The sequence below is a fragment of the Festucalex cinctus genome, chromosome 8 (genome assembly GCF_051991245.1).
Source record: "Festucalex cinctus isolate MCC-2025b chromosome 8, RoL_Fcin_1.0, whole genome shotgun sequence".
Taxonomy (NCBI): Eukaryota; Metazoa; Chordata; class Actinopteri; order Syngnathiformes; family Syngnathidae; genus Festucalex; species Festucalex cinctus.
Window position 1 is genome coordinate 13,593,797 of NC_135418.1, and position 24,457 is coordinate 13,618,253.

Here is a 24,457-nt window from a genome sequence, read left to right on the forward strand (position 1 = left end):
CACACTGACAGTTGTTATGCATTCACTTCTTCTGCAGGTGAATAATAACAGAATGGAGGCCAGAATCATGAGGCCAGTGAAGATTCACAAGCGTCGGACTCTCCGTGGCACACGCGCACACACGCTGGAGGGTGAGTCAGAGCAACACTCCTCCTGTGTCTCACACACACATAAACAGCCTCCCAGCAGAGCCCCTGCCAGGTTATATGGAGGGATGGAATGTTCTGAGTTACAGCCTGCACAGTGCGGCCACTCGCCACAGCAGCACCATACAGAGTCCATAAAGCATGATGGATGACCTATCATCATTTACCACTTTGGTGACTTCTCAATGCTGTCACACCCCGCCAAGCACATGCGAAAGAGGCCACGCATACGGTAAAAGAGATGGGCACACATTACGGCGAGAACCGGAAAAGGCAACGTAGACAAAGCAACGCTAAAAGCGGTATTAGAGATTACAGAGAGAGAGAGAGAGAGAGAGAGAGAGAGAGAGAGAGAGAGAGAGAGAGAGAGAGAGAGAGAGAGAGAGAGAGAGAGAGAGAGAGAGAGAGAGAGAGAGAGAGAGAGAGAGAGAGAGAGAGAGAGAGAGAGAGAGAGAGAGAGAGAGAGAGAGAGAGAGAGAGAGAGAGAGAGAGAGAGAGAGAGCGTTTGATGAAGGAGCATTTTTCAATGTTTGCCTCGATGAATCCACACTGAGTCACATATAGCACATGCATACACATTTACACATTCATGCTCTGGCACAAAAAGAAGAGAACATTTCGCTGTCCCTTTTCTCTTTGGATGACAAGCAGCCCACACACATTCAGGCTGTATTTGGAGCATGTAAAATCTACTGTCTCCTCGGCTCTCCTCTCCTCCTCTATATAGCACACCAGAGGGAGGGGGGCAAAAGAGATGAGAGGTGAGAAAGAGAGCAGATGTAGCAGGTGAGAGTTTAGATGCCGATGCAGGTGTGATATGAAATGTAGTGGAACATTCACGGTGGAAAAGCCGTTGAAGTCGTACAATTCAGAAGGAGAAAAATAGCATCGCCTTTGTCACGCGAGCAATCATGGGTCCACAGTTGAAAGTTGAAACAGCATCAGAGGATTAACTCTGTGCTTATTATAATATCTTGGTTAGGGTGACCTGATTTTTAAAATTAAAAGACACCACAATTTCCTTGAAAATCAAATATTCAATAAATTCTCACCAGGAACTATTTATATATATTCTAATCGCTAGTCAATTATTAATTAGGTAATTAAATATATAGGATACCCCACCAGTGTGCTGTCAGGACCCCGATTTAACAGGTGCTTGTTCAGCTAAATGCTAAATTGTTGCTAGCTAGCAAAAACTAGGCTACCAGATTTTCAAAATTAAAAGCTGAGACGCAATAAATAATGAATTCTCACTAGGAACTATTTATGGAAAAAAAATAAATAAAATCGAATCACTAGTCATTCGACTGGCCGGTGGTTATGTAATTACTTTAGCTAATGCTAAATGCTACCTTTGTTAACAATTCAACAGTGCTAAACAAGACAATGAACTCACCATTGTCCAAACTTTTTTTTTGTTTTTTTGCTCGGTCCCAGCAGCTATTAGAAGCTGTCTATCCGGTTTACCTTGCCCAGGGTCTCGCATTGTGACATTGGAATGGAAATATGCCACCAGGAAAAAAAAAATAAAAAATAAAAAATCAACCACAGCATTCGGCTAGTAGGACTACATTTCCCATGATTCTTAGACAAGGAAGCAGGAAGTAGTTCTAGTTCCAGTATAACAAAATCCATGATTAAATGCAGACGAACACAAACTTGAATGTGAAAGTAACTTGGAAGGAATTTAAGTTAAATTCCCTTTTTATTTTGTTTTAATCCGAATTGCTATGACAACATTTTGAATTTTGATTGATATACACATGGCCCAAACAATTGGCTTGCCTGGGAAAACAAAAATAGAAAAACAAATACAAATAAAAAATACAGCACCTACGTAAAAGTGAGACAAAAACAATGGAGTTGACAAAATCCGACACAAAGCTCGAAAACAGGACTGTCCCGGTTAAACGGGATGTCTGGTTACCCTAATCTTGTTTGCCAGCAAACTATGTTGAAGTGAGGTAAGGATCCTCATTAGACAGCTCATCACCCTGTACTGTACTTTTGTTGAAAAAATATTGCCTTTCTACAAAGTACTGTTTGGTTTTAACACATCTCCATCATACATACAGTATATTGCTGTTTTCACGTTTTATAATGGCTAACTTACTTTCATCCCAGTGCAAAATAAGAGACGGCGTTACATCTGTAACACGTTAAAACTTTGTCATTTAAGTTAAACTTATTTTTATAAGATAGCAAGATAATAGAAGAGTGGTGAGAGAACAAGGGAAGAAAGAAACCATCTCTGGACAGTGTCTATTGATCGCCACCCAGCACACATCAGCACAACTTTCCCAAATTGCTATTGAGAAGTGACCTGTAATGCAATTACTGGCCAACGCGGGGCCTTGGTTGCCATCAATTATTAAAAGCTGCCCTGAGTCATTGCCCGCAAGCCCGGCTTTTGCTGGCGTGTTGTGTCATTATCACATCTGCCGGCCACAAGCTCACCAGCTGCTACTACTGTGTCTGGAATAGGATTTTCCAACAACATTTCCTTCTCGATTCAGCTAATTACTTGACATGGCCAAATTAAGACAATGGGTTTGCAACATCACTAGTGTGATGGAGAAGGTCGTGTTTTACAACATAAAACAATTTAGGGTGTGGATTGAAGGGGGAGATTTACATGAGTACAACATTGTCTCTTGTCCATTTTTCAAACATCCAATACTACATTCAAAGTCAACAAATGAGAGATTGTTGTACAACAGGACCACAACTACTATAATGCCATAAACATTCACCTCCTTGGGTTTCTCAGGGTTTGTTTAAATACCATAATAATAGATCCACACCATTTTAGAACTAACCACAGTCCTAGGGGAATTAATTTGTTTTTGTTGCACAAGTATGATATAACACTTTATGTAACTACAATGCTAGGATGATGACTAAGCTGTAGAATAAATGAAAAGTAGATCAGGGTTAATCGCTCCAAATCAAAGCAACGTTGGCCACATGGTCGAAACGTGACTTTTGAGTTTCGCTCTGCCTCTTTTTGTGATCTTGCATTGTCTCAGCTTTTTTGGTGAGATTTTGAGTGCATGAATTTCTCTTTTACCATGCTAGATAACCGAGTCAAATTTATAAAGGGATTGACCAGTTGAATTTGCTTCTTGCCAAAGTTTTAATATTTAGCAGCTTAGCAAAACAAGAAGAAAACAAAGTGGCATAACTGTTGTTCTAATGTATACCGTGTTTGGTTCATTGACTCTGTCTTTATATTCCCGGAGGTGAAGGGAATATGGGCCAGGAGACGAGGGCTGAATTCTCCTGCATTTTACTGTAGGTGTAAAGCCTTGGTTGGTTTCTGTTTCAGCGCAAGATAAGCCTCTTCCAAAGGAGTGCGGCTCACTACTATAGCTGTGTTCACACAGCATGACAAGTTTAGTTGTCTGTAATTGGAAGATTGTCTGCCATGACTGTTACGGTAAAAGAAGACAGGAAAAAAAAAAACAGTGCAATAGATGATAATTGCCATTTTTTCTTTAAGCTGACAAATCATTTTTCTTTCTGCTGCTCTCATTATTGAAGTCCTTGCTCAAACTGGAACAGTTTTTTTTTTTTTTTTTACATTCACTGTCTAGCATAGCACTTAAAAAGCACTAAAATAGGCTTTGAATTTCTAACCAAAGCAATTGTGGTAGAAAGCAACATTATCATCCGATTAAAAACACTTGATCTGCTTTATTCTAAAAGTCTATGAAGCAATTTTGGTAAACAAGAGATACCTAATGTTAATTGTCTCAATCGGGTATGTTACAGAGAATTGCATTTTAATTATTTATGCTATTGTTGAGGAAAAAAAGGCCAATAGACAACAACTCTGTGAACTTTAATTTCGCACTAATAATAGCACCATTCTCTTTCAATCGATCATTTGTAAACGCGAGGAAAAAAAAACCTCACTGGAGGGTAATAAGGCTGATAAAGTGAGATGGGGATGCAAAGGACAACAAGCTACATAGTAAACTGAAAATAAACAACAGCATACGTGAACTTCCCCAGATCTGCATTGATGACAAGATGTGAATCACAACCTCTGAAGAAAATAGTGGACTCAATATGGAGCTTAAAGCTTGAATGTCTATTATTTTGAGTATGAGATATTAGGTTTTATTGTTTCCTGTTAGACATTATTTCTTTGATATTACTGTGCACAGTAAATGAAAAACTAGACACACTATAAACACACTCTTTCACTGTTGTCAAGACACACTGTATTAAAGTGCAAAGGGAGCTTGAGAGCATTGAAAAGTAGCTTTTATGATATTATACAGTACACGTGGCTCTCAATTATGGGAGTCGGAACAAAGCCCAGCACTGACCTCTTTATTCCTTCTATACTAGCTTTGCGTTTGCAGATATTGATGGTAGTCACCTATTGGGAGCACACATACTTTCTTAATTGTTACTGCACAAGCAAGTTGTCATGTAAAAAGTTCTTCTTACTACAGTCTAACTACAGCTCATCAGTGGAATTTTGCTCATATGGAGGGTAAGTTGTAGAGGAAAAAAATTTGACGAGGTAGAATAAAAATGACTGCAATTTTGGAATCATCATGCCAACTGCCGTTTTAATCGGCATACAATCTAACTCAACAGAATACAACCCAAATTGTTCCCCAGTGTTATCTGTCCCTAGTCCATGCTGCGGTCATAAGAACAAGCTACAGCAAAGTTCTTAGGACTTACGAGACTCACAATATCTATAAAAAATAATGCTGCCTAATTTTCATACCAAAACTGCCACAGTATGGTAAATAAAAAACCAACAAGAAAATACAGGAAATTTTTTTTTAAATTTAACAGTTCCTCTGTCATGGAAATATTTGTTCATTGAGGAAAAACATGTTTGTGACATCATTCTTTCTGAGAAGAGCGTACCCCATTACGTGTATACCAGGCAAGATGTGTGGTATATGTTACAGTATTGAAAAATTATCCTTGGTGCCTAAAAACATGCAACTGCAGTAGATGTGTCCCCACAGAAGAAAGAGTGAATAAATTGTTCATTTAGAATTGACACTGGGGAGTCCATGCCCACACTGCACATTTTAGTCTCCTAATGAGATTAAACAAACTGTCTAGATGATATCATTACACATACTGTAATATGGCCCAGTAGTGTAAAGGTGTATAATGTCGCATTTGGGTCATCAATCTATAGGCCTAAAGGGTACAATGCACCACTTTTAAAATTAGTTGTAGCGCTGGACTACTGTAAAGAGAACCGTTGCCTCAAGACGGATGACTCTTTCGTCATTTTTCTCATTACAATCTGCTCAAACTCTACTTGGTAATGGGAGGTTGTAACATCAGGCCTAAAGCCCAACCATAATGAGGCCATTCAGACTCTAGATGACAGAAGATGGCGTCTACTTGTACAACTGCAGTCATCTTTGGTGATATGATTGTATCACTTTTGCCGTTCTCTCCTGCAATGAAGGGTTGGGCCAAAAAGAAACCACTGCATAAGCTATATGGTGGAGATTTGTAGGGAAACACTTCAACAATATACTAATACCGAAGTCTAGAACAAAATGCTGCAATTGACTGGCAACCAGATCAGGGTGTACCCCGCCTACTGCCCAAAGCCAGCTGGGATAGGCTCCAGAACCCCCGCGACCCTTGTGAGGAGTAAGCGGTTAAGAATATGGATGGATGGATAGAACAAAATGTTCTTTTGCAAACCCATGTAAAGCAAACTGCAAGTAGCACATTGTGCAGGAAAAAAAAATAACCCAAAAAAAACCTCACATTTACACATCAACATGTTCCAATTTGGTTTTTAAGTATTTGAAAGCCGCAGAAACTATCATAGCTCGTTGGCCTCAGAAAGGCGAGATGGGGATTACAGCAATAACTTGCAGGTGGTGGTACAAAAAACAAAAAAAACAAAAAAACAAAAGCAACAGAAACTAAAAGAAAAGTCTGCAAAAATAATCCTAAACTAATAAACACAGCAATGAGAAAAAATAATCTACAGTCAATTTCAGGCGACTACATACAGATCAGTGCAATTCTATTTAAACCAAGTACAATAATAGGAATATGATTTCAAGCTGCATTTTCAGTAATCACAGAGACTATTTGTATGCATTTAAGTTTTTTGTTTTTTTTTAACTCGAGCACTCGAAAGGAAAAAAAAATGTTCATGCGATATATAGGTCATAACATTGTGACCAACATTTTAGTGTGATTTCATAACAATGAACCCATTAGCCTAACAGCACCTTCGAGTCTATTGTGTTCTGCTCTTCCAGCGAGTCAAACAAGGCTCAAAAGAACAGTAACCTAATGTTTGTCTGTTTCTTAGTCATCATGGAAATCCGCAAAAGTTGAACTTCATAAATCTTGGTGAGAATGTGGGACATAATCCAAAACATTCCTCTGCAGTAATTTTTTTTTGACTGCCATTAATTATTTTTTTTGGTGGTGGTATCTCCAGGGGAGTGCTCACATGGGAGTTCCACTTTCTAGACTATTCTGAAATGCCTTTGCTAGACAGTCGTGGAGCAGTTTTTATTTTTTATTTTTTATTTTTTTGCACATCTTTGATTATTAAACACAAGAACAGCAAGGAGCAACAAAACCAAAACTTCACTTCTATTAGATTTACCCACCCTGTCTCGACAAATACCAAATACACAACCGAGCCAAGAAAACTTGTCTGCCATCAGCAAAGAAAGATGGATAAAGAATTCATCCAACATAATTCTCACACAGAGAAAGATGTTTGCCAAGGGACTTCACACCAGAAAAACTCCCCATTGTGTAAACCTAATTACAACAACAGAGTGGTCTATCAGGAACAACCCTGTACCTGAAGCTGAGACGAGAGCTGTTGGCAGCTCTCTCCTGTATATTAAGGCACCTCGTTACAATCTTAAAGAAACAAAAGCATTGATATTCCTAAATACGGGTGACAGCATCCCAATTTTACCAATTGACTGGGAATTATCCCCAACACCACTGACAACAAGGCAAAGCTGACTGCTCGATGAGATAACGAGACATGAAAGGCTGAAGAGAGATTCCACCAGTGGATACAAGAAGAAAATCAAAGACTGATTTCAGAAGTTGGAAATGGAGGAAGGAATTGACAGCAGCACGGACTATTGCCTATACTCTGGGGAAGCATCTAAAAATCATTAGCAAGAAGCTCTACTCAGGCAGCATTAACTCTACCACCTACAACATTGCCAGACATCTTGGCACTATTTGGTTGGACATACCACGGACTTCAACAATAAGTTTCAGAACCTAATTTTATCTTCAGATGAAACCATGCAATTATTCAACACACAACTTCAGTTCCCTGTTCACTAGCGATGTCACAATAAGTGCAATATCGTGATATCGCGATATTAAAACTGCCACAATATTGTCGTCGTCATGTTCACAATATTTAAAAGGTCCACATCTTTTTAAAAAGTAAGGTTGATTTCCATTTGTGCAGTTCTAGCACCCTCTAGTGGCAAATTTATCAGTGCAATTTAATTTTCATTAGGGATGTTTTGGCTTTCTATGTTTAAAATCTATGCGAATTGTCAGATAAAGGGGAACCTAATTTGCTTGTGAAGTGATCAATGTGTGCTTGCATTAGCAAGTAAGTGCCTTAATATTGTTATTAGAGATTGTAAGGTGGTTTATATGCATTGCTCTTATGTGCAAAAGCACAATATTGTTGTTGTTTTTAGTATGAGCTCTCTTTTTTACAATTTTGTGATCTTTTTTAAATATCGCCAACACCCCCACAATATCGTGATAATTATCGTATCGTGACCTTCATATCGTGATAATATCATATCGTGATGTTTGGATATCTTTACATCCCGACTGTTCACATGTATCACCTCTGGAGCAGAGGATGATGTTGGCAGGGAATGACTACTAACTTTGCACTACAAGCTGAATTCTCGCGTTATTTGTGAGTTCACAAACTCCAAAAATACATCCGATGATTTTCACGGATCCAAATACTTTGTGTATAGACCAATCACATAGCAGTATTTTGTTTGGGGGGCGGAATATGCAGCTAAGACAAAACCAGGAAGTGCAGACGCCGAGGGAAATAAAGCTTTTAACATGGACGAATGGATGCTGCAAATGATTCTGTTCTAAATGAATTACTCACTGTTTCCATGTTGAATGTTGAACAGCGAGAGGCGCTTTGTACTTTTTTAGCTGTTAAAAATGTTCATGCTTTTTTTTTTTTTTTTCTACAAGAAGAATCTGTTGCCGTGATTGGTCAAAACAAAAGTTAGGTAGACGTGTACAAGATGCCGAATCGTCCAATCAGCTTGAATGTCTCGCCTTTCACGAGCAAATCACCGTGGAGCAGTTCCAGATTGATATTGTGAAGAACCCGTTGAGTGAATCACAATTATCAACCTGGCTATTGCCAGGTTAAATGACTACAGGAGAGAAGCAACCAACATGAGAACATAAAATTTAGAACTGAGTAAGCTTGTTGGATCAAAGGTGAAACATCTTCAACACCCAACAAGTCCAGTTTCCTCGATCCAACTGTTGAGGTTGATGCAAGCACGTGAAGTCTTTGTATTAATGTCTAGTTCATTCCAGTCAAAACTTTTCAAATTTCAACATTTACAGTTTTGGATTTTTAGCACTTTTAACACAACAGAAATTCCTCTTCCATTATAGTTTATGGATGCATTGAAACACATCACTGCATAGTGCTCCTCTTAAAACGCAGATTTTATTTGGACACTGGATATTGTTTATTTATTCCCTCTTGGCAGCGCTCTTTACTGTTGACTGGTAATAAATTGCCCATCAGGCCTTTGGCTGTAAAATGATCTGTGTTCTTAATAAAGTGCACAGTCTTATGGATGCCAAAAAGGCGGTGCTGTGTTTTTGGCTATGTGCTTTACTTCTATCACTCCTATCCCGTTCTGTCAAGGACCAGATTCATTAATTGGAGCGTTCCGTGTGGCAAACGGTTTTCTTTTGAAGAAGGGTGATTAAAATAGTTGATGGGGTGATGGCTGGGAGAGAGCGTGGGGATGATTTAGCTTGAGGCCTGTGGCATTTTTCATGTGGACATGCCGCTATGACCCTGGCACAGTGAGCCACAAATCTACTTTGACAATAGGGAGTGTGTAATTTGTGCATACTTGGTTGGGAGGGAAATCACAATCCAGTACAACCAAAACTCCCTTCTGACCCGTTCACCCAAGAAGCCTGGCAGGTATCGACCAAAGGGGGCGACTTATTGAGACAAGGTTGCCATGGAATTGGGTCACAAGAGCCAATCAATCTCATAGATTTCTTTCCCTGGCATTATCTTTGGGAGAAAGGCTGCTTCTGGTGATGCTGTAGGAGGGGTTCCATTGTAGGAATAAAGGCCTAGATACACCAATCCGACGTCGGGAGTCGGACAGCATTAGGCTGACGGCATACTGAGTGTATAAATGACTGTATTAAAGTCGGATGGAGTTGGAATATGTCACGGGGCGGGGTGGGGGTGGTCGTTGTCAGTAAATTCGACATGTTGAATTTTGCGTCAGGCATTTGAACACTGTGATTGGCTGTTAGCTAGCAAATCATCGCACGGGGAAAGAAGAGGAAGTGACGGATAAGCTGTACTGATGGAAAGCCTGGACCATTTTTTTTCCCCACTCATTTTGCGCATCGTCACCCTGCTGTACCCACCGCATTTGAACGTACAATGTTGTCTGGACAGAATATCGGGAAGATTACTATGTCTCTTTGGTTCAAGAGAGACCGGCATTGTATGATATTACCGTTAAGGGATATGCCGACAAATGTATGAAAGCCAAATTCTGGCAAGACATGGGGACGCAAATAGATATAGCGGGTAGGATTTACCTTTATATACGATGCTGTGCAAAAAGCCAGAGGGTTTAATTCCAATCTATGGCATGACATGAGGACACGACTGGATATAGCAGGTAGGATTTACTTTTCTATACGATACTGTGCAAAAACCTGGAGGGTTTCATTCACGTCGGAGGACATTGTGAGACAAAGAGTAACCGGTATGCATTGTTTATGTTTTTATATCCTGCCCCGGTAAAGAGGTTTCCGCTTGCCTTGAGGAATAATGACTCCTGCCGCCAATGGTATGGAGGGTGAATTACTTCTTGCTCATGCGCTGAAGGTACGTAATAGTCGGGGTCGGTGTGGTGTGTATTTATATCATTTTCTACGTGATGTGCCGACGTCTCGGCCGACGCCACAGAGGGTCAGCGTCGGTCACATTTGGCCGATGTTGGATTGGTGTAGCCAGTGGTTACAGAGGTACGTCACAAACTTCTCTCTTCCCACTCCTTCCCACTTGGCTTCATCAAACCTTTTCTCTAGCCTGCTATTCATTTGCGTTCCCATCTTTTTCTGGTATTTGTTTGCCTCGGGCTGAAAACAGGCATGTGTATGTGGTTTGCTGCATGTGTGTTGATTGCATGTGGGTGTGTGGGTGTGTTCTGAAATGACACATTGATTCACAGTGTTCCATATTTTTTTTCATCAGGCTCACTATTACAGTATGAGTCAATCGACGCTGTATTACTCTCTCTCTCACTGCACTCTCTTTCCATGAGTATCAGGTTGTTCAATGAAAGTGTTTGTGAAGAGATTTGTATTACCGTTACAAGAGAAGTCTTTGCGGTGTGAGTGAGTGCATGTGTTGTTGGTATCAGCGGTCTGCATTGTGTCAATGTACAAAGTATTCAGTGCATCACAAGCATGCACCTCTTGTGTACCATGTGTCTGTTTGTGGTTTGAGTGTTTGTTATTGTCCATCCATCCATTTTCCAGAGGTGGGCATGTCAATGAATTTTGAGCATCCGTTATTTGTCAATCATCAACAGTCGGGACACCCTTCCGTCATCGTCAGTATTTCAAGCAGAAACACATTGTAATCATCAATCCGTCATTTGTCATTGCTCAGCAAAATGTGCGTCCGTCAATGTTTCTGTCATTTGAAATGGGTATCCGCCAATGTTCCATCTTGTGTCAATCCGTCAGCAAAATGGTACAAATGTCTTTGATGGATTGACGATTATATTGACGGACAAAAACACCTTTCTGCCATTTGTTTTAACTTTCCCGTCAATTGTGAACAAAATGGGCGCCATCATTGACAAATTAACGGACCTTCCATCAATACTCATGGAAGACCCACCTGTGCCATCTTCCATGACTCTTTAAGGCCTCTTTATACACCAATCCGGCGTCGGAAGTCAGAAAGTGTCTGAGTGTTGTCTGATTAATATATAAAGCACCGATATAATGTATGATCCTGTTGGCGGAGCGTTTGGAGAATGATTTCAGATGATTCAACATGTTGAATCATCTTTGGACTGTCATGACATTTGATCACTCTGATTGGCTGTTAGCTAGCGAATCAGGCACAAGACATAATGGGGATAAACAGTATTGCAAAGTACTGTATGACATTAACGTTAAAGTAAGTGTTTATCGAGAGAGTGATGAAAGTGTTCAGACATGGAATGGAGATGCAACTTTTATATTACCCAATACTCTGTAAAGAGCCTGATGGTGTGCTTTGTGTGGGAGTACATTGGGAGTGAAAAAGATAGCAGTGTACTTTGTTTATGTTTTTATTCCCACCCACGTAAAGCGCTTTCCGGATGCATTTTTCGAACAGTAATAGTGACCAACGCCGCCGATAGTATGGAAGAGTATTTACTTCTTACACATGCGGAGAAGGTACTTCATAGTCAGCGTCCATGTAAGTCTATTGTGGTGTGCATTTTCGTAATTTTTACGTGACAAACACTTTGATCAATCACAAGTTGCTTGTCATGGTCACGTTGAATTTCCAAAGATCCGCCATGTTCCGCATTGTTTTGATACATGCTGATCTCATCCAAAAGTAATCCAAAGCTGCCAACCCTAATCCCCCCCCCCCCCCCCCCCCGTTTAATAATCAAACCAGGACTGGCCAAGACCTTACTCCGCCCATTTTTTATAGAACAATGAAGTTTACGACAAAATCCCTTATTACACTTGTTTATCAAACAAAGATTTTAACAAATGCAATTACTCTTGACAAGTACTCTTGAAAGGAATTGAAGACCACTTTAGTGTGTGCCTCGCCTCCCACCCAAAATCAGCACTCAGCAGGGATAGTCTTCAGCTCACTGGTGACCCTAATGAGGACAAACGCTATAGAAAATGGATGAAGGGATTTCGAACCTGTATCTGCCATTAGAAGTTCAGTGACTGTTTGTTTTTTACTTGTTTACCTTCAGTCTCAACTGGCGCATGCACGCACACACGCACACGCACGCACACAGAGCCTTCAGTACTTTGTGCTGCGCTACACCAACAGCCTACAGCCGTGCTTACAGGCCATTTCCACTAGGTAGTCTAATCCCCTCTACTCTCGGCTCACCTGGCAGCCACAGAAAGAAGACTCCAGAAAACTTTTTAAATATAAGGGTTGGGAAAGCAACTTTGATGATAAAAAGCGCATCAGGACGCGAAGTGAAGGGGAAAGAAGCTTTAAGGGGGGAAAGGGATTTCATTTGCAGGATTTTGGTTATGTTGGCTTGAGAGACGGGATTGATGGAGGCTAGAGGGACAGAGAAAACAAACAAGGTGGAAAAAAACAAAACCAGGCAAGAGCGAATGCCGTAAAATTTCCGACTGCCTCTCTTTGCCTAAATCCTAATTACAAATGTCATTATTCTCACCAAGGTGGGAATAGTTTTGTTTTTTGGGTGTATTTTGTTTCTACATCTTTTTCTTTACAACTGTTAAGTGTCATTATTGCCGTATTGTGGAGTTTTACTGAGACATGTGAATTCCATAGTGATCTATTTGGAATATATTTCATACTTTCAAATGGCAAGTTGACTTGTGTATGGATCCGGAGGTTACTTACTGATCATCACTAGTGAAACAGCATGTGTATTTGCATTCTGTATTTGATAAATACAATTCATACAAGTAATTTAATACCGGTACTGTTCCAACACTCGGTAGTCGGTACCTGGGAATTGATACCGGTACTCAACGGTACCAATTTTTGGTATTTCTCTCTCTCTCTCTCTCTCTCTCTCTCTCTCTCTCTCTCTCTCTCTCTCTCTCTCCCATTTTTAATTTGGTACATTTTATTTATTAATTTATTTGAGTGGTAGTAAACGTTCATAATTGTTTATCGTTTTAAAAATCAATTTAATAATTATCTTTCAATATATAAAACTTGACAAATAAAAATAAATTACATTTCATTTGATGAGCCAGAGAGGAATAGTAAAAATAAAGGTTTAACATTTTACCATTACTGAAGTATAACTGATAAACACAAGTTAATATTATATTACAAAAAACAAAGTGTGAATCAAAGTTCTGTGAAAATGAACAACAGTAAATATAAAAATTAATAATAATTATCTTTCATATGCAGTTGTTTTTCAAGAAAGTAAAGCCTGCCGCACGATTAGCTCGAAGTTTGAACCCACGTTGGATTCAAATATATATATAAAAAAAATGACAGCTGGAAGGGGACATGAACAAAGAGAATAATTGTGTTCAAATTAATCATTTGAATGTACCTGACGTGGTCGGTAAGGCTCGCTACATTTTGGCCACAATCTTTTGCTATTTTAAATATGGTTACCAGTATAAGTTTAGAATGTCCATTACTGCCACCTACAGGACTGGAGTGTACAGGTAGAATGGCAATTTGAAACACCATACAATTACTGGACTTACTTTTTTTTTGTATATATAAACAACAAAGCCATTTAACCAATGTCTCTGAAGTCTTCAGCATACTGAGCGGCTTCCTGCTCCATTTCTCTTGGAATATCTACAATATGTCTCTCTTAAGGCATTCACTTGTTTACTTTAGGCTCACCCTCGATCAATTGTAAAATTGAGTGTCCTTTTCCTGGCTAAAGCGTTGCTAATTAGCATTTGCCCTGAAGACAGGTTGATTTCAAATGTCTGTGCAGGTGACCAAATCTATGACTTGCTCGCTGCTGTTATACAGTAAAATACAAACAGATTTTTCCTCAATGACGGCAAATGCCACAGCATCAGTCACAGCAGATGTGTGAACACAAAATCGCATTTTGGTTTTGACCAAATATTTAATCTCGCTCTGTTTTTGTTGGTCTCTCCCTCCCTGTTTCTCTCTGAAAAATATGCCACTGGGAAGTGGGAGAAAAAATAAAAAATGAAAGCACGGATCCCCACTCCTCCGCTCTTCTCGCTGCACGTCTGTGATGTCATAATCACTCACATCAAAGGCTATGCGCTCAACACGGCGACTGTCAGCTTCCCTGGAGGCGTCATTAAAAACGAACACAGCAAAGCAAGCCAGGCCTGACAGAGACACATCAAAACTTCCTGACACACACGTGTGCACGCTCACAGATGAACTTGGCTTGCATCTGTACACATAAAATACATGTGCATGAATCCCCATGCACATACAGTGCATACTAACAAATAAATTGCAAAGATAAATGCATGCAAAAACTCCTACAAAACTATGCATCTTAAAATCACTACAGTCACACGTGGGATGTCTGATTCAACTTTTTTTCCAGAATGATACCAGTACGAATACTCAACTCTTGAGTAGTCACTGATACTGATACCACTAGTACATTTTTTTACGTAAGTTTTCCCCCCAAGATAACAATGACAGATAATTTTAAAGATCTTTATATCACAATATATTTTATCCAGATAATTTTAAAGATCTTTATATCACAATATATATTTTTTCCTTTAAAAAAAAAATCTCAATTTTCTATTCTTCTAATTTCCAGTTCCTGATCGTAAAACACACCTACACCACTAGTCTATTTCTTCCACATAAAATTTCCCCTCATAAAACAATGACAAATAATTTTAAAGACCTCTATATCATAATATAGCTTTTTTCCTTGAAAAAAAATCTAAATTTTCCATTCTTCTAATTTCCAGTTCCTGATCATAAAATGGCCACAAGAGGGCGTTGCGAGTAGTAATAGCTTGAAATTCTTTTTTAATTTATTTTTTTTATTTAATTAAAAAAAATATATATATATCTTGAAATAATGCAGGGTATCGGACTGATACTAGTCCTTATTTCAAGGTATCGTATTAGGAATGGCAGCCGATACCAGGCATTATTTCAAGGTATGGGTACCCGTGACAGCGGCTGATATTGTGATCAGTACTCACCCATCTCTACTTGTAGCCGTTTTATGATCAGGAACTAAAAAATTGAAATTAGAAGAATAGAAAATTATAGTAATAATAATTTCCATCCAAATTTAAGGAAAAAGCACTCTTATACCATACTTATACCAAATGATCTGTCTTTTATTTTTTATTAAAATAATTTTATGTATTAAAAGTACTACTGGTATCAGCACTTGGTATTGGTATCAATGACTACTCAAGAGTTAAGTACTCATACTGGTATAGGTCTGAAAAAAGGTGGTATCGAAGGTCCCTAACTGATACTCGACCATAACTAATCTATATTATACTGTATATAATCCTCCCATTCACATATTGAATTGTACCTCCTCCACAGTGTCACGCACGACTGACAGCTCACCATTCATAAGAGCCGTCTTTCATGTGCGTCATACATGACTGCTAACGTCTGCACGGCATGAACATCTGTCGAGGAGACGTGCTACATCCATGATGCACATGATGCAGAGCGTGCACTCAAATGTACAAATAGCCGTCATCCACGCAGCCACTGGCTTCTCATCCCCTGTCTTTCTCTCACACACTCGCCCACACACGGCTGCTTCTAACCAACGCACACACGGGCGCACACTCATTTACACAAACTGAAGGAAGGACTATAAATAGTATGCCTATGATGTGATGCTGTGTGTGGCTTCTCCCCGTGGGTTTATATGTGTGTGTGACTGTCAGAGTGACGAGAGAGGGAGAGCGAGAGGACGGTAAGCGAAAGGAAGGCTCTGCTCGTGTCTGGTGCACCGCCAGTGATAAACACAAAGTGACAGGCGTGGCAAAGATGGTGAGTCCCCTTTGATTTGAAATAAATGTCAGGCATTTGTATGTGGAAAATGAATACACGAGTGCCACCATGAATGTAGCACTTCATGTGTATTGTGCTGTCTGCGTCTTTGCTTGCAGGCCAACATTGTGCTGCACACGAAGTGTATGACTTACCCCTGGAAGGGTCTTCTGCTCGTGCAATGCATTCTGGGCTTTCAAGGCTGACTCCCTGGCACAGTAGGTGAGGAAGGCACAGCCTGAAACACAGCAAAAGAAAGACATCATTATATAATGCGAGCTGGGGACAAAGAGAAAGAGACAAGACGTGGGAGGGTGCTCCAGCAACCTTCAGCAAATAGCTACGGGAAACACAACAGAGAACTACGGAAGCGTGGAACTGTCAATGTGGAGTAACAGTTTTTGACTGGAAAATAAGTTCAGCCATATTTATATACATTTGAATGTATTTGCCAGTACATGGTAAATTGTGTATAGTAAATTTTTACTCTAAACAGAGTCTATTTGGACCCACTCTAAACAGAGTAAAATCAAGTGTTGAGGAACAAACCCACAAGTTCAGGTTGGGAGACAATCTACTCCCTCAACCATGCAGCTCCTACTGTGTGTTAGTATACCGCTCGTGTCAGCTGGAATCTTCGTAACTCCAACACCCCAAAAAAACAGTAGGAGTGGCATAGCTCAGGTGGTAGATCGCAAGCGCAAGATTGTGTTTGTTCCTCAACCCTTGTCTATTTAAAAAAAAAATAAACTAGTACAATTGTGCCAAAATCTCTTGTAGCAAAATTTACTTAGAATAACTAAGTGATTTTTTTTTTTTTTTTTTTTACGGGATAAGCACATTCTCTCGTACAGATTAAAAATACTTTAAGTAAAATTTACTGTGAATATTTTACTCTCTTCCAAGTGTAAATTTTACTCTGTTTAGAATAAAACTTACTGTACAGAATTTAGTGTACATTTGAACGTATTCACAAGTACATTTGAACGTACTAACCTGCTAAAAAAAATAAGCTTGGGGGTATTGATTTGCACATGCCCATTATGGGAAAAAATGCTGACCACAAATCATGCACTGTAGACATATTAATAAATCATACAAATTACTAATAGACAATGTTTACATACTCCTTCACTTAAAAACAACTGCTGGCTGTTTTCCTGGATTTTGACCGATTTTGAAAGGCCCACGGAACATTGTGTTCTATTGCTATAAAAACATGTAACCTACCAAAGGAAAGATTAAAATCTCTTCTTTCATCAGGAAAAAAAGAAGTATATTTATATCTGTTTTCGTTTTGCAGCAATTAGCATTAGTATACAGCTAAGTTTCATCATCATTCACAAATCTGCTTAGAATTGTGGGGAAACAGCTTGTTTTCATGGCCCTGGTTGATCTGGTTGATTACACTCTTCTGCCACCTGCTGGTCTTTTTTTCACATTTTTTTTTTCACCCGTTTGCTGCAGTTGAGAGGCTGCATGCAAGCCTTCTGTATGTTCTTGCATAAAAAAACAAAACATAAACGTATAAATACGTCTTTGGAGCGCTTAATACATTTAAAATAGAACATATATGTGTATATATATATATTTTTGGGAGCTAATGAGTTAATTTATGAACGTATTGGTATCACGTAGGCCAAATGATAAAACAATTTAAAAAAATACTTTATGTTCGACCGTATTTTAAAATATGTTTCAACATATTTGCATATAAAATATAAATATAAACATATAAAAAAGTAAACCTTCAAATGCATTTGCCAGTCAAAAATGTTTTCTCCACATTTGCAGTTCCACGTTCCGTCAATAACAACACAAATCGCCCGCCTGTCGCCAATCAGGAACATAAAATGTTCTGTGCACGACGAGCCACACAACCGCAACTGAACAAAGGGAACATTCATATTCGCGTGAGCGCGGTCGAGTCTGCACTGAGAAATTAAGAAGGCCAATATCTGCTGGCTTGCAGATTTGTGCAATATGCTGCGTGAGAGCTCCTCCGCCTGAGAAACGCGTCAGATGTGACGGAGCTTCCCGGCTGCCAGTTATCCGTTCGCCCATCGCACTCCTCTGGCTGCTGTGACACAGATCGACATTTTCCCTGACAACCCACCCCTTTTCTCTTCCACTCTTCATTTGTCCAAATCTGGGCTCCATATGTTGTTCCAAGACTACTCACAATCCTCGGGTTTGTTGCCACCTGGGCTGACATGTGGGGTGGAAGGAAGATGGAGACGAAGAAGCAGCCGCGGGGAATGTGGAAGCCTCGCCCTCGCCATCCCATGATGACAGCGCTACAATCAAGAAGGCTGACAGCCTGTCAATCTTCACATCGAGGGAAATGATTTATGGGGATGACAAATAAATAAAACATGTCCACACGCAACATCACCATGGACAATGGTGACATGATTCAATTAGACACTAAAAATCCTTCAAACCAAACATTCTGTTCTCCGTCGCCATCCTGGTTGCACACGTCTGTTGTCGTGGGCAACTCCATATAGTGCATGCGGAAGTTGCGGCCACCCCTCCGGAGGCTTCGTCTTTAACCTCAGGTCTTACTGACGGTAATGCACAAGGCAGCTGCTCTTGTTGGTGTTTTTAATTAACAGGCCTCTCACTCATTAGGCGAAATGGGAGCTGGCCGCTGACAGCTCGGCTATCTCCTCGTCCTCTCTGGGCCTGTCGTGTTAAATCAAACATGCATGTGCCCCCCCCACCCCCTACGTCCTTTTCACACGGATGACACTTAACTCACTCAAATGTACTCTACTTTAATGTTCATTATGTTCAGTACATATGGAATGGAAATCAAATGTATACTCATTGCACATGTCACAATTACAGAGCAATGAAATGCATTAAATGAACAGATTTCAACCTGTCCAAGAAACATGACAGCGACACCAACAGGGGCGGGACAGAACAGGAAGTCTGAAGGCTCACCAGGCGGTGCACCGATTTCTTAGATGATCAAAAAGGGAAGACAATGATTATGAAAATGGGTAAAAAGTAACTCCCAAACTATCTTCCTCTGTGTAGGGGGGTACAGTGTGAGATCTGGAAAAAACACCTCAGTACATAGTGACTTAATAAGACAAAATAAACTCAACAAAAATATATAAATACAACACTTTTATTTTTGCTCCCATTTTTTATGAGATGAACTCAAAGATCTAAAACTTCTTACGTACACAATATCACCATTTCTCTCAAACAATTTTCACAAACCAGTCTAAATCTGTGATACTGAGCCCTTCTCCTTTGCCGATATAATCCATCCCACCTCACAGGTTTGCCATATCAAGATGCTGATTTGACACCATGATTAGTGCACAGGTGTGCCTTAGACTGCCCATAATAAAAGGCTCTGAAAGGTGTAGTTTTGTTTTATGGGGCTGGACTCAAAAAACTACAGTAGTGACTGTTTTTTTTTAAAGGTCTTTTTTTGTTTGTTTTTTAGATCTTTGAGTTCATCTCATAAAAAATGGGAGCAAAAACAAGTGTTGCCTTGTGAGGATTAAGCGGTTAAAAAGATGGATGGATGGATGGATGGATGGATGGATGGATGGATGGATGGATGGTTGGATGGATGGATGGATGGATATACAAAAGAACTGTGTAGGTGGGAGGGTTGTGGGATGTTGGAGGAGGGAAGCCTCATACGTACTGTCTAAAAAAGTCACTGTTGTTCAAACATGAATGAACAATGAACAGTAATTAAAACAAAGCCAGTGGGGATATGACACTTTAGCACAATTTTGTATGTGTGGTACATATAAAAAGACTTATATTTACGTACCCAATTACATTCAAGTATAAATCTCATGAAAAAACAAAAAAATCTTCCACCTCTCACTGTATTTCCATGCGCATTGTGTCTTCAAATGCAAAACTGTTCATCGAGTCTCATATATACAATGTGTGACAGTCAACAAACATTCAATTCATCATCATTGTCACAAGTCCGATGCTGGCAGGGGCTTTAGTATCTGACTAAGACCAATATTGGCCCAGGAGGGAGAGATAAGCTGTTTGTTTCTGATGTCAATGCTGCCAATTTGGTTTCCCATCACTTCAAATTCAAATCAACTGCAGCGCAGAGGGGATCTGAGAGGATGTGTATTGTGTGCGTGTCTACAGAGAGTACAGATGGGATGGAGGAAAGAAGGGCAGGGAAGAAAACGAAAGAGGGGGAAGACAGAAGCGGGACAGAGAAGGGGAAGTGCGAGGGATGCTCAGTATGGGAGAGATGGAGAGAGTGGAGATAAGATCACCAAGCTTCTGTGAACACCATCCCCCTGTGTCCTACACTTGCAGCTTATCTCAACTGGCGCAGACACCCCAAAGGGACACATACCCACCGAGGGGGTGAGACAGAGAGGGACGAATAAGGGGATGGGAAATACACGATGAAAGCGAGGAGTAAGGGAATGTTGGATACTATGAAGCCTTACTGATCGGAAGAAGTTGGGTGGGGGGTTAGGGTATTGAGCTTCTGTGGTGAAAGCCAGAAAATTATGGAAGACCGCGATGAGGTCGGACTTACAGCTTCAATGGATTTTCTTTTTGTAACAAAATGAGATTTAAAAATGTTTTGTTTTCAACCTTATAGGCCACCCCTGGCTGATTCTCGGCGTAGCATACAATTAACTTCCCGTTTCGGTCGTGAGTATATTTTCTCTCCAGCGTGTTACTTGTTATTTTGTTGTTCAAAGTTGGATGCTTTAATGAGGTTTCAGCCAAATGTCTGTGAAAAGAGTACTCTGATTACCCCAAGCACTTCATTCCAGTATTAAAGAAATACGCAAGCCATGTCAGTCTTAGGTTAGCTTAGCAATTAGCATGGCTTAGCCATCTTTCCTCGTTGGTTATCCCTTTGTGAGAATGATACTTGTCAGAACAGAAGTGTAGCTTGTTCACCAGCTTGGAGGTGACGATTACTGGTTTGGCAAAGTATTTCACCACAGCAGTAGCCAGCTGAAGCTATTGCTGCTTAGCTAGCTGTAGCTAGCTGGTGCGGCGTACGTAGCACTGAGCTACTCGAGACTCAACCTCCGACTGGTGCCATGCTCCACTTTAATGCAGGTGCGTACAGCCCACCGAAGCTTTTGGGACAGTTGATTGATTCACAGTTTTGCAGCTCAATGTGTTTTGTTGTGGCACAAAATGCTAATTTTGCTTTACAAACTGCAAGATGAAACCACTGATTTCAAGCCTTGTGTTGATGTATTAATAATGAACTCAAGATAAGGGGTTAGGAATAGGTCAACTTTCTCCTGCTCATCAGTTTCGGTAAGTGTTTGTGTATTATAGTTTTCTAAGTATGTTGCTTTTCATTTTTATATGTTCAATACAAATGAAAGAAAAGAGTCAGGTTGGGTGTTTACCACTCGGATACGTCAGTATGCGTGTCTGCGTCATGCTTGTTGTGAGTGTTGTCATATTCTCTTTGTATGTTTGTCTTCCCCTTTCAATAAACAGCTGAAAATTAATTGGTGATCTTTCTCCTTTTGTTTCATTTCCTTTAAACGACAGCGTGGCGGATGCTTATTTGTAGCTGAAATTAAAAACAAAAAAAAAGAACAGATTTTCAAAAAACATTTTCATAAAATTAATGCTTCACTAATGGCGATATTATATGGAGAAAAAAAAAGAGCTCAGTTACCTCTACATACACCATATATGTCTATATGTGTATATAATTGACTTGCGTTCCAACGTGTATTGCTACCTGCGACCCCAATAAGAACAAGGGGGAAAAAAGGATACATGCATAAAGGGGAGCATTAATGTACTGAAATATATTCAACAAAGCTGCATCATTATTGCACTTAAATCGGGCTTGATTATAATTTCTCATAATGTCATGCACCATTTAAAGGCACTAAATTTTTGAATCAGGAATTTAATCACTCTATAAAATACATATTGGACTGAAAGAAAGCAGCTTCTGTTCAGGCACCACCACTTTATATCACTAGGGAGATTTGCTACAAAGTAACACCTACCAACAGAGAATATGTCACACTATGATGACAGTGCCTAATGCATCTTTTGAGATGAAATGAGGTGATATTAAAGTATGCTTCGTACTTTTATTTGAATGGACAGTATGTCCATTCAAATGATAGAACACTGATAAAATCAGTTTTACAGTGGAGATTTCAGCCCTGGAATTACAATTGCCTTATAAGCCGAATGAATCCCAGTGCATCCCTGCCTGAATTAGTGCTTCACACTGTTACTGGACACATGAATTACTTTTTGCCGGCAGGATCTGCCTCTACGCCACCCAAGACTAGAAAGCTAAGGGACAAGTTATTGCTGAGAATTCTCTAATTATCTGGCGCCCATTAATTCAGGGATTGTAAAAAGGCTGACATAAAAAGTTCCCTCCTCACACTCTATCCTTTTATTCCCAGCTACAGATGGGGAGAAACTCCCAGTGATCATTTAAATATTTCAGAACATCTTGGTAAAAGCCTCAAAAGAGTCAATAGCATTAAACTCTTTATCCGCGGCACAGCTGAACCTCCTCGATGCACGGCCATGGATCTCTGCCTCGAAAAACTTTGGCATGGGACTTTGTTTGATGTTGGCCAATTTTGAGCTGTCAAAGCAGATATCGACATTGTATGTCACATTTGCTTTATTTCTTCAAAGAGTTGAGCAAAGATTACTGACAGTATGCTCAGTAAACGCGAGAAACAAGAGTGTGTTCGTCATACGATAAAATCAAATGGAAAAGAAATAGCACTGCAAGAGATATTTGATTAAAGGATGATAAAGTTGCCAGAAACTGTAGGTAATTTAATATCTATAACTAGGTCACGCACATACACGCACACATGCACACACAGAACAGACACTAATTGCTGTAATGCAGAAACTGCTAAGGTTACATTTTTAATTAAAAGTGCATACATATTTGAGATGAATATCCTTGCTTGAATCTGATATCAGCCTGAAAACAAAACAAGTGCCTCTGTGAGGAATAGTAATTCAATAAAGTGAGCAGCAATTCCTCATATCCCCTTCACCTACACTGACCCCACAGATCATTACTCAAAATGGTGAATAGATATCGAGGATGGAGGCTATTCCAGGGGACAAAAACCTTCCTACTTTCTCCCCGTATCATCCGAAAATCTTAAATTGCCAGCTGTAAAGGCCGATTCAATAAAGACTAACTTTAAAGCCCACAATATGAACTTGGGGATGAGCAGTGCACTACGGTATGTGTGAATAGGGAGCCCAAATAAAGAAAACTTCAATTACAGCTCAGAGCACATTACATTTTTTTTTATTGTGTAAAACTTGGCTTGATATTCAGGAGCTGTTCCCATGACTAATGAACGCTGGTCCTCAGTATGATATGATTTCAGCTGGGGCAGGCAGAACTAAGGGGCGGTATTATGAACGATGAGGTGAATTCATTTATGGTAAAGTGGAATAGCAGTCTCAGCTCACCAACAGGCGACTATATGCAGATTGCTCCAAGAAAGAATCGTGTCACCGAGGGAAAAAGACACAAGCTTATTATGAATATGATGGATGAAACTCCAAGGCACAGTGCTTGCATATCTCCTAATTTTCAGGCATACAGTATATCAGTACGAGTAATTAGTCACCGATAACATATACCAATAGTACAAGTACTTTTGATACATTATAAATAGATGGGTAATTAAAAAAAAAAAGACCTATATGGCCCAATGTAGCAATTTTCTTTTAAATGATCTCTTTTTTGTTTTTTGTTCTCGCACTCCCTGCAACTCTCCACCGTAACCACAAATAGTATCATTTGTCTAGAAAATTGATTTAAGTATATCTGCGCAGAGGAGCTAATACACTTTGCACGCTCTCCGAAAAAGGAGCGCACCACTGCCACTTACAGTCGTGGATGTGCAATTACACTTCATTCATGATGTCATCATAAAAAAAATGACAAAAAAAACAATCCATGTTGTTCTTATGTGGGAAGAGTCAAAATCAGTAAAAAAAAAAATAACGCATATAAAATGCGGTTCTGATGGAGTTAAAAAAACAACAAATATATGTGTGTAGGCTATCATTAAAATTATATCCTTTCTGTTTGTGAAATCCAAGTTCAAAGAATATAGATTAGTACGAAAGAAATCATGCAGATTAATTATTCTATCTCCATTTCACCATTTCCTCAAGAATGATACAATTTGATATGCAATTCTACTTCTTCTATTTGGTCTGATGGTTTAAAGGTCGGGATTCTCCTTGTAAATATCACAGTAAA

General features: G+C 39.6%; 1 protein-coding gene and 1 long non-coding RNA gene across 6 annotated transcripts in view; one reads left to right on the forward strand and one right to left on the reverse strand.

Moving 5' to 3' along the window:
* celf4 (CUGBP, Elav-like family member 4) overlaps positions 1 to 24,457 on the reverse strand; it is a 117,506-nt gene that overhangs the window by 72,265 nt on the left and 20,784 nt on the right. For all 5 annotated transcript variants that reach the window (XM_077528707.1, XM_077528708.1, XM_077528710.1 and 2 more), the window contains exon 2: positions 16,332 to 16,414. In XM_077528707.1, coding sequence (XP_077384833.1) covers positions 16,332 to 16,414 — 83 coding nt within the window. The remainder of the gene's footprint in view (positions 1 to 16,331; positions 16,415 to 24,457) is intronic.
* On the forward strand, positions 15,988 to 18,312 carry LOC144023377 (uncharacterized). The gene is made up of 3 exons (XR_013284538.1): positions 15,988 to 16,176; positions 16,296 to 16,398; positions 18,149 to 18,312. It is a non-coding gene; the product is annotated as an uncharacterized LOC144023377 (long non-coding RNA).